The sequence below is a fragment of the Siniperca chuatsi genome, linkage group LG14 (assembly GCF_020085105.1).
Source record: "Siniperca chuatsi isolate FFG_IHB_CAS linkage group LG14, ASM2008510v1, whole genome shotgun sequence".
Taxonomy (NCBI): domain Eukaryota; kingdom Metazoa; phylum Chordata; class Actinopteri; order Centrarchiformes; family Sinipercidae; genus Siniperca; species Siniperca chuatsi.
This window is the reverse complement of record NC_058055.1, coordinates 12,300,101-12,314,556: the sequence shown is the minus strand read 5'-3', so window position 1 is coordinate 12,314,556 and position 14,456 is coordinate 12,300,101. Positions and strand designations below refer to the sequence as shown.

General features: G+C 41.3%; 1 protein-coding gene across 3 annotated transcripts; it reads right to left on the bottom strand.

Moving 5' to 3' along the window:
* Positions 1-485: 485 nt before the first annotated feature.
* map7d2a (MAP7 domain containing 2a) lies at positions 486-12,967 on the bottom strand. Of its 3 annotated transcripts, none has more exons than XM_044221612.1 (17): positions 12,637-12,967; positions 10,793-10,885; positions 10,190-10,285; positions 9,997-10,074; positions 9,215-9,378; positions 8,911-9,001; positions 8,158-8,247; positions 6,235-6,341; positions 6,006-6,121; positions 5,475-5,866; positions 5,233-5,380; positions 4,951-5,128; positions 4,672-4,776; positions 4,516-4,566; positions 4,260-4,296; positions 2,858-3,527; positions 486-2,734 (listed from the first exon to the last, which is right to left on the bottom strand). In XM_044221612.1, exons 1-17 carry the CDS (start codon positions 12,671-12,673, stop codon positions 2,476-2,478), a joined length of 2,712 nt encoding a protein of 903 aa, XP_044077547.1. In that variant the 5' UTR covers positions 12,674-12,967; the 3' UTR covers positions 486-2,475. The 3 variants fall into 3 exon arrangements, with proteins under 3 accessions (XP_044077547.1, XP_044077548.1, XP_044077549.1); XM_044221613.1 differs by having other exon boundaries at positions 10,199-10,285; XM_044221614.1 differs by lacking the exon at positions 8,158-8,247.
* Positions 12,968-14,456: the final 1,489 nt, after the last annotated feature.

Genomic DNA, 14,456 nt, shown 5'->3' with positions numbered 1-14,456 from the left:
GTCAAGACTATTGCCGCTGCCTGTGTTTTCTGTAAGGACTCTAACGAAACCATTACTCATATATTTTGAAACTGTCAATACTGTATAAGCTTTTCGAAGGATCTATGTGCCTTTGTGAAATCCAGTCTACCATGCGCTCTCTCTCAAATGGGAAAATGTTTTGTTTGGTTTTACTGATCACAGCAAGTAAAATTTATCAATTTTACTTGATAAATTTTATTATAAATATGTCTAAATTTTGTATTCATATATTAATTTTCCTGCTCTGGCAAGTGAAATAAAAATGTTTATTATTGGCATATGTGCAAACAGAAAAGCTTTAAAGCTGTTTTTTATGTAATCAATGCCAGTTGAAATGTTTTGTTTACCCCCCCATCTCTTTCTTCATCTCACTCCATGTTTGTGTTCCAAATGTAATCAACTTTTCCCCAAGTTAACTGCTCAATAACATAAACACACATTAACATACAAATGACAACAGAGAATTCCCAGTTTTACATTTTATTGATTCAGATAACATTTGTATGACCATGCTTACCATGCACAATGTCAACAGTAATTACATAACTTAAAGAGTTAAGCTGACTGCGATAGACTGTTTTGAAATATGGGTATGAGCCGACTTGAATACTTTTTGAGGTGGCTGTGTATATCATTTCTTTATATTCATTTGCTTTTCCTTAAGATCAGTCCCCTTTGCAATATAGTGGAATTTTAGTCAATGTAGAACTGCAGTGTTTGAATATGCAAAATATACAGCAAATCCTAACTTTCAAATACTGTGTGTTATTATATTACTACTTCACTTAAGACAATTAAAAACACCTCTGTCTTGCCAGGCTATGTATTGTCTGAGGAACACAAATCTAAATGTCACTTTATAAGTGACATAATAATGTGTACAAACTGTTGGCAGCATGGAGGAGATGATGGGTTTCAAACCAAGGTTCAAGTATTACAGGTCGCACACAACAATCCCAGTGGCCCAACAGAAAGGACAAACATGCACAGCCAGAAGACTGTAAAATGGTCAGTCCCTCATAAGGCATCTCTACTGAAATTACATTTAGACATGACACATGACAAAAATTGCAATTATTAGCCATTTTATGAACTGCTCAAGAAGTTAAAGGAGCCCACTGGATAATTCTTATACACTACCACACAGTACAATATGGTGGAAGGAGGAAAACTTTAACAGTAAACAGCATCTTTATAGCTACAGGGCACACTTACAAGTTGATTGTTAAGCAAACATTCCTGCCACAGTGCACTTCAGTCTTACACATCAGTAGCCAGATACTGATTTGGAATCTATGTATGTTACTGTATGTCTAGTAAATTAATGCATCCATTAGCACTGTGCCTTGGAAACCCTTTACATAGCAAGGCACACCTACAGAAAACATTTTAAATGACATGAAGTTGCTTAGCTGTCAGTACTTTCATCAATGAAACCACTGAAATAAAGCTTTTATGAATGCAATCACTGTATATTTGCAATAGAGTCCAAGTTAGCGATTCACTCTAGTCTGCAACAAACATGTAGTAATGTACTATCATTTGTGTTGATGCCAGAATTTTTTTACTGTGCGATAACATTCAAGATGACAGCTTTGGAATCAAACCTCCTCCCTCACGTGCAGTTAGAAAGTCCCAGTTGAAGATAAGAATAAAGGGAATCATCTCATTGCCATGAAATTTAAACCGTGAACAATCAGACCTCGCTGGGTTAAGAAGAGTGAAGGACAGCAGTGGCCCTGAGAGTCCTGCTGGATTTTAGTTTGCCAGATAAATCCATTAAATTCCAGCCAAATCAATCAACAATACGTGCATGAATAACGTTACCTAGAAAGGACATTTTTGAAGTATTCAAAATTAGCATGTGGAAAGGCAGAGGTACAAATGCAGTCATCAGTGCTCTGAGCAGGCTTTATTACTCCAGTACTGGGACTGTGAGGAATCTGTGCAGGCAAAATTAGAGATTCTTACCGTACATCAGCAATACTGTGTTTTCTAAATTTCTAGAATCTTCAATACCCTCATATTTGCATTTTTTGTCAATATTTCACATATCCAGACACACCTTCTCTCTCCCTTACCCTCTTTCACACATGCTCATCTTGCACACACACACACACACACACACACAAACACACAAACTCTTGTCCTCATAACTGCAGATTAAACAAAATCTTTGACACATAATTTCAATGGTCAGTTGCTATGTGATAAGAATATAGGAGATGTTTGGTTTATATTGCAAGTCATGGTTTACAGTTGTTGTTTTTTATTAATCTCTATGGCTCTATTCCCATAAATGTAATGACACGGGGGCACATACTCAAAATGTGACATCCTGAGTTATGTGTGTGTGTGTGTGTGTGTGTGTGTGTGTGTGTGTGTGTGTGACGGAGAGAGGGACGAAAGAGAGAAGGCAAGCAAGAGAGGAAGAAAAAGAGAGAGATTAATGGACTACTGGATGCTAAGTTTATTTGAGGACGGAGGCGACATCCCAGTGAGCTTTGAGTCTGACATGGGACTAACAACACCCTCGATAAGGTTCTTGTTGCAGTCGCCCATGTTGCCTTCAGAGGACAGTTTGGGGTAGGTGACACTGCCCGTCAGGTCCATCAGGTCTTCAAGAGCTCGGGTGTTACTCATGCTGCTGTGCTGGATTTCATTGACTGGTGAGAACTCTGGGATTGAAATCAGTTCCTCCTTTGAAGCCGGGCTGAAATATAATAATACAAAAATCAATTGGTGTCCAAGATCATTGGTGTCCATGAAAACCAAGCATGTAATGATGATATTATACAGTACTGCTATAATGATATAGGGTTACCTGATGACTCACCTGACCTCCATGGACTGCACCTCATCACAAGACCCTGTACCCTTCACATCTAGTGGCTCCAGCTTGATGATTGGCGGTGATAGGTGTCCCACAGACATGGGTGTCACAGAGGCTCTAATAACCACCATCTGGGACCCTCCTTTAGTTTTCCCCTCAGCTGTTGACACATGCAGGCTTTGTTGTTTGCTTACCTCAGCAGTTAAACGTTTACTCATCGAGGCACTTCCTTCCCCCTTCACTGCTCCATTCCTCATACCACCCTCCCTTTGCTTGACTTTGGCATCTTCTGTCGGCTCTGACTGCCCTTTATTTATTTGGTCTTTAACATTTGCTCTGTGCTGCTTGTTTACATTCACATCCACCTCTCTTCCCTGTTGCTTGAGAGCACAGGCTTTGCCCTCTCTGTTAGGTTGGCTGCCATGCTCTTCGCTGGTTTGTTTGGTGTCAGGTCTCTTGTCAGGAACACTGTGTGTTGGTGTCACTTGATGAGCGTTGTTTTTAACTTGCAAACTCTTCTGACTGTCCATCTGTGCTGCTGCTGCTTCTTTCTTCACCAGGCCACATTCTTTCGTGCTAACCTGGACTGTGGCCTGCTCTTTAACCTGAAACTCAGCCTTTTTGATTGCTTGCTCGTTCACCTGAGCATTAGTTTGAACAGTCTTTACTTCACCTGTGGAGAATAAAAAACATCACAGTGGGCTTCACTTTATTTGGACTGTCCAGTTCGCATCAACTGAATTTCGTTTGAGCTGACTTGAGTCTATCCCTGCTGTATCATACTAAATATTGACATTGGCTCAAGTGTAAAACCCAAATGAGTTGAGAATTAACACTGGACACTCCAAACGAAGTGTTACCTCACACTGTGCAGAGCAGTCCCTGAATAAATCTTCCAAGGGCATTTTCAAGAGCAGCTAACTTTACAGTCATGGCACTGTTCTACAGTAAAAGGTGCCCAATCAGCACCAAGAGTAAAGTCCTTGGCTGCTGCTCCATATTCCAGAAAATATTGCATAACCCCCACCTTAAGTGTATGGCCCAATGCACAAGCAAAAAAACAAAAAAAACATTAAGCAATGTTCCTTGGTCGAGAAGGTGTAGACAAGGATAATATCTCTTCATTCTTCTGAATAGCCAAAGCCAAAGCTACATAACTATTCCACAACAAGACAATAATAAGAATGCTGGAAAAAATATTGGCATCTGTCCGTCTGAGATTCCACACAAGCCAACTTAGATTACTGCTGCACATGCTCAAAATAAAATCATAAATGAATCACATCATAAACCACGCATGCCCCGTTTGCATTTTTACAGCTGCAATGCATACAGAGAGGGGTAGAGTAAGCAGGGACAGCAAGCAAACTTAAGTATTTGCAGGGTGACTGAATAACACACTAACCTGGTGGTGAGACGGGCTTCGTCTCCACCTGCTCCTCCTTCAGATTCAATACAGAGCAGAGACGATCAAGTCAACGTTTGTGGTAATCAGGACACAAAACCAAAGTATCACCAATAATAGAATTTAATGAAGATAATAACAACAGAAAGTCAGAGTTTTAATAAATTAAAGTTGAAAAAACAAATCTTGATCACATAATCAGCAGGTAAAGGCAGCAGGACTACTGTGCGAGAACAGAGGGTGTCTCTTACAGTACCTTCAAGTCAGCTTCACCCTTCCTTGTTCTCTTCATGATCTCTTCAATTCTCTGCAAAAATACATCAACATTTAATCACTGTGTGAAGTTTGTGAGTTTGACATATTTCAAGTGCAACATGTAATCAGCATGCATGTCCTTTCTGTTTAAAATAACCTTTTTTCTTAGTTGCCTCTCCTCCTCTTCTTGTTGCGCCTGCAGTTCTCTGTCTTGCCGCTGACGCTCTGCATCCTCTTGAGCCTGGACTTTGGCTTTTTCTCTCTGTTAAGATCAAGAGGAAATCTATTTGTAACCAGAAACTGTAAGACAGAACATAATTTACACAATATGCCAAAGATTCACCTGAAATTCACAAGAACTCACCAAAAATCTAAATCCAATACATGCAGCATTACGGCAAAAACAACTACTTGGTATATTTTAATGATCTCTTACCTCTTTGTCCATCTGGGCCTGTAGCTTCTTCTCCTGCTCCTCCTTTCGATTTTCTTCTTCTTGTTTCAGCCTGTGAGGATCTTCCTTATTTTTCACCTTTTCCTTCACTTGTTGAGCCTTTGCCTCCTGCTGTCGCTGCTCCTGTGCGAGTTGCTTCCTCAGCTGCTCTTCCCTTAGTCTGAACAGCAGGTGGTGCATACACTTATTAGACCCATTTAAAGACTTAAACCTCACAGACTATTTATTGCTGTCTTTAATTCATGATTTACTCAATGAACTCACCTTTCTTCTTCCTCTTGTTCCCGTTTTTTCTCTTCCAGTTCTTTCTGAGCTCGAGCCTGACGCCTACGCTCTGCCATCAACCTGGTAGCCTCCTCTGCATTTGTTGAGCCAGCTGCCACCTTCCCCGTGGACGTGCACAGTGCTGATTCTGTCAGACACACAGAAAAACAGTAAGATCATCTAAGTTTACTAAAACTTAATTTAGCTTACAAATACTCTACTGCTTTTTGTATAAAGTCCACCTTTTTTCTTGTCTCCATCCTCAGCGTTGCTCTGCGTCTTCTTCTCTAAAGAATCCACTTTGGGAGACATGTGGTCCTTTCTGTCAGGGGACTGATTTTTTTCAGATGTGTCGCCTTTGAGATGCTTATCAAAAGTTTCACCTTTAGATGATCTGGATTTAGTGATTTCAGCGTTGACCGCATTCTTCTCATCTTGTGAAGATGGATTTGTGCTGTTGATGTCAGCATTCTTTTTCACTGCAGTCTCATCTTTGGATTGTTCACTGTGTTTTTCCACCTTCTTGTTGTCTGCTTTCCTCTCATCACTTGACAGGTTTGGACGATGTCTTGTAGGAGAGTAGTAGTACTGATGTGCATTGCTAGGAAACGGTGCGCGCATCTTTGATGCCAGCCTGTACAAAGATAGAGATGTTGCCATAATTAAGTGTTTCATGACAGGAAAGAAATTTAAAAATAAAATACAATTTTAAACAAATCCCAGCTGAGAGCCACGTTTCACCTTTCAATTCAACACTAAACAAATAATCTTACTTGGAAGTAGTAGGGGAAGCCAACTGCTTGGTGACACTACCAGGGGATTCGGATCTTCTCACAGGGGATCCACAACATGGGGATGCAGTTCTTCTGTCTCTGCGAAGCCGCTCTTTCTGTAAGCAGTGTCAGAGTGATTTAAGATGTTGCAACTTTTATCCATTAATATTGGATTCTTACAGATGTAAGTTTGTCAAGGTACAGCATATGAGTATGTGCGAGGTCTGACCTTGGGGGTATTGGGAGTGGACTGAGAGCCTCCCTGAAGTCCAGCTCTGTTGTGATCTGCAGGGTTCAGTGAGCTGCAGTAAGGTGACCTGTGAGGGCTGCAGGGCGCTGCATGATGACAAACACAATGCTTATCAAATCAAATGATGGCAAATAACAAGTGACAGAGGGATATTAATACAGTAGCCAGGGGGGAGGGCTTGACTGGACAGTGTGTGCTGCACCCAACTGAAGCTTACAGACTCATTTATGCAGCCAAGGTCAGTTGGCAGAAATGACAGTGCAAAACAAATTAATATAATTAATACATACATTAAATAGCATACATAGCATTTAAAGCCACATTTTCAGGTGTGAATGTATCAACTCCCAGTCAGCTCTTCTGTCCTATTGGACTTTCTGAAATTGACAAACAAATGTGGCAACACATTCTTGTTCTGATTCTGCCAAAAAGAGGCCATTGATTTCCCAATATTAGATTAGGTCTGACTGAGGGGATATTGAACACATCTTTGTCTTTCAACTGCCAGTATGACTGATTCGGGGTCAGGGACATAATGGGAGCGTGTTAATGCCACTGTCATTTTTAGGAATGAATACTGAGTCTGTATACTACTGTGCAGTGTGATGCAAGCACACATGCGCCATCATGGTGGCTGCGAACAATAATCCCAAACCCGATTCCTAACATCTCTCTCCTTGCCATACCCAGAACAATGACAGCAAATGAAAACACACACAGACCTTGTGCAAACTCACAATCACAAAAGCAAAGGCCCTAGACATGGAACACATCGTACAACACAAGAACTGTCTTCTCGTCATCTCTTGTAACTTCTCATCCATCTGTCACCCTTTGCAAAGAGTAATCCCTAAAGAGTGCAGCACTCTCAGTGGGATGCCTGTACTGTATCTGTGTCTATTTTTGAGCACATATTTCTATTCTAGGTCATGTGCGATTAACCTCCAAAACCGTCTGCTCCTGGGACCCAGAGTCAGCACCACTTAGCTGCTTTTATTTTGAAACCGTCATCCCAGGTTATCAAAGCAAAAATGAAACAAACACATCTACAAACTGTGAAAATAATAACCCTGATGTTTGAGATCATTGAGATTTTCAAGTCAATCTGATCCAGTGTTCTTTAGCCTGTTTGTAATTACTGAGAAGTTACTAATCTGGGGAAACTAATCCGGAGGTTGACTTCTAGGGAAATTTGAAAGAGAGTTATTCATACTGAAAGTATGTGTTTACTAAAACACACGTCACATAGAAATACTGGGCTGAAGATGATGAATTAATGGAGGAAAACATGTTTCCGCTAACAAGATTCAGTCTATGAAATAGCTGATGCTGGTGCATTATCTTATCGTCCTCTTTTCCTGCGCGGTGGTCCGCTTACAGTCATATTGCAGAGTTTGCCACTACAAGAGAGGAAAGAATGAAAGTCCCTCCCGGGCATTAGGAAGATGGAAATGTGTCAGCTTGATTCTTCCTGAAAATGAGGTTAGATCATAATAAGACCAGTATTTTTGGATAAATGTTTGGATACATGTCAGTAAAAGCTCCTGTACTGATAACAACTGCCTGTTAATTTGCATCCCTGAAGCCTGTCTCCACAGTGTTGCGCTTCCACACTGTCAAAGATAAAAGCCACTGCAGCAGAGCACAAACACAGCAAACATACTAAAGCCCAGAGTACATACTGATTACTTTGCAGATGTACATTATATCTTATTTGCACAATAAGGGCACCATGTGAAGTTCAACAACAGAACAGATTAACATGCATGCATCACAGGAAGAAGACATTTGCCTTTGGTTTAAGTTTCAGACTGCCCAAAGGCAAACAAACACAGACATGGTAACTGTTGGATGAACAGGAGGCGAAATACATTTGGGAGGGCAAGGGGGGCTTAACTTTACCAGATTCGCTGACAGCAGGAAGGGGGGAGGCAATGCCATGGGAAAAGGCGGAGGCAGCAGAGAAAGGGAGTGGGGCATTCTCACTGTCACCTATAGGCAGCGGGCGGAGCAGAGCAGAGGTAAGCAGACAGAGCGTTATGAACAGTTTATCTAAGCAATTCCTCATTCAGCTGTAGAGACCTGGATAGGAGTTAACATACCAGCAGGGATGTCGTGATGTAATGTAACCTAAACAGTGATTGTTTTGGTCTGATTTAAAGCCATTATTGGAAAATTTCCGACTGTGGTGACTCCTCAGTGGTGGTATCGAAAAAGTAACTGTGGCAGACAGTAATTTGCACAGATGATTTCTGTGTTATTTTCACATTGCCTTTAATCATCCACAGAAGTTCTGTGCTACAAAGACAACAATGCACATATGTAACTCCATCCTGTCTCTGTGGGAGACCAGGAACACATTTCTGCTCATGCGTACTTCAGCAGCCAGGCTGTCGGCAATGATCAGGCCAAGAGAAAGGCTCTCTTTAACACACACACACTCACTCACACACACAAACCTATAGCATACATACACACACATACTGTGTCATGGTGTCTCACAGAAATACAGCAAAATGCAGTCCTTCTGAAAAAAGCACAAATTTTCTTCCCTATCCTGCTGCTTCTCAGTTTCAGATCACTCACATTGAATCAATCTGCCATCCATGCCTCTAGTATCCAGAACAATCTCTATTCACAAAACTACGTTCTTACCTGCAGGGCAGCCTCTGCTCCAGCGTTTGGTCCTCTGCTCCAGCTGAAGGCTTCGCTCCAGAGAGCGTTTCATCAGGGCCTCCAGCCGCTCCTGAACGCAACACAGCATAGCCGACCTTTATTTGAACACTGTCACCTCACTACTGGCTTTGTTTCTTTGTCATTGTCATACACTGCTGAGGATAAGTCACATGAAAGTGTTTATGTGTCTTGCTCACACACAACCACACACTAGATAGATAGGCAATAGTGCATTTTTAGATTAGACAGGTCTTGATGATGATTTTTTGTTAAATCAGCTGACCCTCTCCTCCTCGAGCTGCTGCCTCCTCTTCTCCTCCACTGCAGCTCTGCGGAACTCCTCTTTCTGCCTCTGCTCATCCAGCCGCCTCCAGCGTTCCTCCACTGTGCGTTCATACTGCAGCCGAGCTCTGCGCTCTTTCTCTCTGATCAGCTGCTCCCTGGCCACTGAAAGAGACAAGACAAATTCTGCTACAGGTTCCATAGTAAAAACCTTTAGCTAATGGACCAATGTTGCTGCAGCTGGCTTTTTGCTATTCGGCTGGTCGTGTAGAGTTCAGGATACAATACGACAAATCAACAATTTGATCAATACAATTTAATCTCTCTTCAAAAGACTTAAGGATAGTGTGTTTTTAAATTTGTGATTTGGTAATATGTGAACATTTTTTCTTGTCATTATAGCTTGAACTTGTATGTGTTACAGTGAATTTGATTGTGTCTGTCAATCCACACCCAAGACTCACCATGAAGATAGAAATCCTTGTCATCATGAGGCAACTGCAGGAGCTACAGGATTAACTGTGAGCGGGGGACCTACTTTTGTGGACTATTCTGTTACTGTCACATTCTCTGAAGTGACAAAGCTCATCACATCAAAAGCCCAGTGAACTCAAAGTAAACCTTCCACCGGCTAGCAAAGCCCTTCTATAACCAATTAAACTGTAGAGAGAAAAATGTCATGACAAAAAAACTTTGCAGGGTAAGTGCACTGAACAATAATCACAGCATCTCAGAGCCTTGTACCTTGCACTTGTACAAAAAAAAAACCAGGACATCACATACCCAGACTTCTCTCCCTCTCCTCGCGTCTCTCTTTGGCTAATCGCATCCTGTCGTCTGTCTTCATATAACCCTCCACAACTGAAAGATAAATGAAGATGTCAGAGAACAAAAACAAAAAAGCCGCCAACACAAATGCAGCCAAACTAAAGCAGAGAGAAAAATCTGTTTAATAAAAGCAAACATTGGGACTTACTTTGTTTACCTGCGTGGTTGTTATTGATGTTAGCTGCTAAGTGTAACGGGGATGCGTGTCCGTTTATGTGTGGCTTCTTCTCTGTGTTAGATGGAGCTGGGATCATCATGACAGAAGGAGAGAGAGAGAGAGCACACTCAGCTTTGCCTGAAGAGGAATGACATCAGCACCACAGCACTGACCTGCAGTGCTGCTTTGGTACCAGCAGAGGGAAACATTTCAGCTCTGCGTGGGGCTGCTCTGTTTAAGATGCATTGTGTTGCAAAATGCCAAGTAGCCCCATGCCAAGGGCAAACTGCAGCAATATGCAGAAGACAGGGGGGAGGGAGGGGGCTGCCCTTGATGTGATAGTCACTCCACACATGCTGAATGCCTCTTTTGGTTATTGTTGCTGAGCTTGTGTTGCTGCAGTTACCAGCTCCTGCATTCACTGATAACAGAGCAGCCCTGAAACACATTTTCTGAACATGTATAGACCTACAGAGTCATACTATGCATTATATAATGTTCCACATCATTGTGTAGTGAGTGATTTTCATCCAGATGAAATCACTTGGAAGGAAAGTGTGAATTATGCGGCAGAAGCCGGAGAGGATTACTCACTCGTTTTTCCAGTTCGGGCTGGAGAGGTGTGACTGTTTGTCGGAGATCTCTTGTCAGGAAGTAGAGTGATGGATGGTGGTGCCATCTTTTCACCTAATGCACAAAAAATAGAAGAATACATAGAGTATTGATCGAAACAGAAAGCTCACCCAAAAAAACTATAGTCACAGGATGTGTGTGTGGATTAATGTTCACAGCTCACAGATGAGAGCGACACATCACACATTTATTTACTGTAATATGTCTGTGACTGAATAGACACCTAAATTAAATATTGTAAATATTCTAAATGAGACATCTATTTTAGTTAATATACGAATATCAGATACAGTTAAACACACGTCTTATATCAGTATTATAGTTGAAATAAACAAACTAAATAAATAATTGTTAGATAAATCTATTGTGTAACAGACCCCAATTAACTACATCTAAATCTCGCGCAGTGGGCGGACTCTTATCTTAGAACGTGCCTCTCAAAAAAAGTTTAATTCCACAAATTCACTCAATCAATATGTGCGTTGTAGGCTAAACTGCCAACACAGTCAGTCGCTTCATTTGATCAAGTGAATTACTCTCTTTTCCGTCAGGGCTTTTATTGTGTGCTGAAACCTGGCAGACAACATTAACTCCCTCTTAAATGTGGTTTGGCTGATGTCAAACAGGAGAGCTGCCTGTATTTCACTTGACCTAAACTTCTTTGCTCCACTGACTTAACTAAACATATTACTGGACACATTCGTCATGCTTAACTTGTAACATTTATCATTTTCCATGACAACATTTTATTGATTTCGCTTTTATGGCTTTGAGGGGAATACCGCTCGTACTCTGTTATTTCTGTATCTTATAAAGCTGTCCAGGCATTATTCTGGGGGGGGGGCTATTATTGTAAAAACACAAGCTGCAGAAACAAAATGATGTGTATAAGATGCTGCCATAGAGATGAAAGCGAAATGAAGATTGCTTTTTTTTTGGTTCAGCATTTGTCAGAGCTTTATAAAATAGGTCTAAAAGTTCCAGCATAACTAATGTCTCCAGTAGTCACCTTGCATCAGTTTTCCAGTACACTCTCAATGAAGCAGTGAACTAATGTGACAACCGTCGTTTCTGCTTCCTGGAATAGTAGAGTCACTCATACAATTGTGTCAAATTTAATTATTGACCTGCAGGGATGATTTGCCTTTTTTTCAGGCCGTGGAGGGTAAATGCAATGTGAAAGGTTCATCTTCACCCTGCTCTAGACAATGACCCAGCCTTCAACCCACAAAGTCATCACACAATGGTTTTAATGCTCATAGAAATTACAGTGTAATCCACGGCTCTGTCCTGTGTCATAGTCAATCCAGTCTACCTTTCCCCCCCATTTGAACCCTTTTATCCGATTGGGTCGCGTCATCACGAAAAATAAAAAGGGTAGGCCACAGCCTGATTTTGCTTTGAAGTGACCGGACCTTTATTATATCTGTAATGCTGACAACCCCTTACGAGAAAATGCAAATAACACAATGAAACAAGACAGCAACACACAAAGAGGAACACCAATTCTGTCTGGCTCACTTTCACGCGTGATAAAAACCCATCAGGCCTTGTGATTTGAGTTTATTTTCAAGGAGAATAAAAATGTCCCTATGTATTTATGACCGTGCACCTACCTGCATCCAGTGAAAACAACGAGCCTTAGCGTATAAACAAAACAGTGAAGCCGGATCATCACTGCACAGACCAGCATCACGCACATAAAGCAGTGGAAATGTCAGTTGCGTCATTCATGAGTCTGCTTTAAACCGCGGCGCAAACACAACAACAGAGCCCTGATGATACCAGCCTTACATCAAGCTTACCTGTTGTCTCACTGGATGATGTGCCTGTTTTCGCCATGGTAGATGTCACAGGCAGAATACACCAAAATGTATGGCCGCGCTGTCACCCGAAACAATCTGCAGTGATGCCAATGCAGCGCAGGTATCCGTTTCCCTGTACAGCAGCAGCAATAAGCGCAGCCACAGCGGACAGAAACAACCGGACACCAATCAACCAGATGGCCTGAAGGTCATTATGAAGGCTGGAGATGATGTTCAGGACAGGTTAATGCTGTGTGGATGGAGGAGAGAGATGCTGGGACTGGAGCGGAGATGATGGTGATGCGCACACAATCGAGTTTACTATCGACCGACCACACTGTGCGTCGCAGCGTAAGCCCGCCCCTATGCACAGGCTATTAACACATTACCGGTAGATGGAGGAGGTTTCCACTCTGCACACAGCTCAAACAGGTCCAAACCAAATGTCGTTGGTGGTTTGACACAATGGCAGAGAAAGGACAACACATAGCCTACCATGCCCACAGGCTGATAAAAATGCTACAAGGAACTTGTCAAATTTGGGGTGTTGGTATACTCTGTAGCGTTATCCGAGTGTCTAATTTGAGACTTCAGTTGTTAGGCTAGAATAGATAGAAATCTCGATTAGTCCCTCTCACTTGTAAATCTCTTGTCAAAAAAGATTTTCATCATTTTGCTGAACATGACGTTAAAAATACAGTTGCTATTTGAACGTTTCTGTTGTCATGTTTAAAATGATCAATCTGAGAGAGCCGTGGATGGAACAAAAGACTCATGGGTCGAACCAATTAATGGGTTAGTGATGCACACACAGATCGAGGCTATACCGGGTACCAGTTTCTGCTCAGTCATATCTGCTCATTGGATTTAGATAGGGTCACATATTTTCACCATTTTAGATAACAGCTATCAAAATAGAATATCTGACCATGGTAAAATCCTTTGCAGTGATAATGGCTGGATTAGGGCCCTGGGGCAAAAATGAGCTGTGGGCACCAATATCCTCCCCATTCTTCCACTGAGTGAATGTAATATCGTCTTCAAGTGCCCATCAACTAATGTGCATACTGCAGACTACACACAGCAGCTTTATTATATTTTGCCTGCGGTCCCAAGAAAGCAACTTGTACTCCTGTGTTGAAAAACTTCCAACCCCAGGTTTATTGTGTCTCAGATGATAAATGTATTTAACAATATGCACCAATATAAATTGAGGTAAAGCTTTAAAACAAAATTTGACAAGCCTCAATATTAAGCAATAAAGCAGGTGTGACCTCAAGGCCCTTATCATTTCTGAAATTAATCAGGTCACAGAATATGGTGTAATACCTGTTACACCTACTGGGTATATTCATGTTCAGTTACACCAGTTTTGGCAGAATTTTCACAATTAGTTAACACAAATGTCTTTAACAGCTGAAAAAAGTTGCTTAACATTGTTTTATCATCTTAATGTTTTATTACTTTTCCTAATTTTGTGAGACTTTCTGTATAAACATGATTTTGGATTGAATACATGTTTCAGTAGCCCGCTACTGAAAGTTAAGCATTACATGTATTTTGGATGTCAAAGACCTCAGCTGTAAAACATGGTTAAATAAAAATGGATTTTCATATACTCTATAGCCTATCTGTGATTGGTGTTGGCAGTTGTTTTCTACCCCGCCCAGAAGTCTATCAGGATTAATGTTATTGGAGTTTTATAACAGTCTGTTCATTAGATGTCTAACAGGGAGTTAGACCTCTCTGGGATCTAATTGAACCCAAACATGAGTAAAGTCACCATGTTGTGTGGCAAACAAAAAGAATATTTGTTCATG

What these genes read in the sequence shown, in the direction of transcription:
- map7d2a (XM_044221612.1), bottom strand. Translation starts at nt 12,673, where the DNA reads ATGGCGAAAACAGGCACATCATCCAGTGAGACAACAG. An exon ending in AGCCCGAACTGGAAAAACGA is followed by an intron (nt 10,286 to 10,792) that starts GTGAGTAATCCT and finishes TGATGATCCCAG; the next exon opens with CTCCATCTAACACAGAGAAG. An exon ending in GAAGCCCGTCTCACCACCAG is followed by an intron (nt 3,528 to 4,259) that starts GTTAGTGTGTTA and finishes TATTCTCCACAG; the next exon opens with GTGAAGTAAAGACTGTTCAA.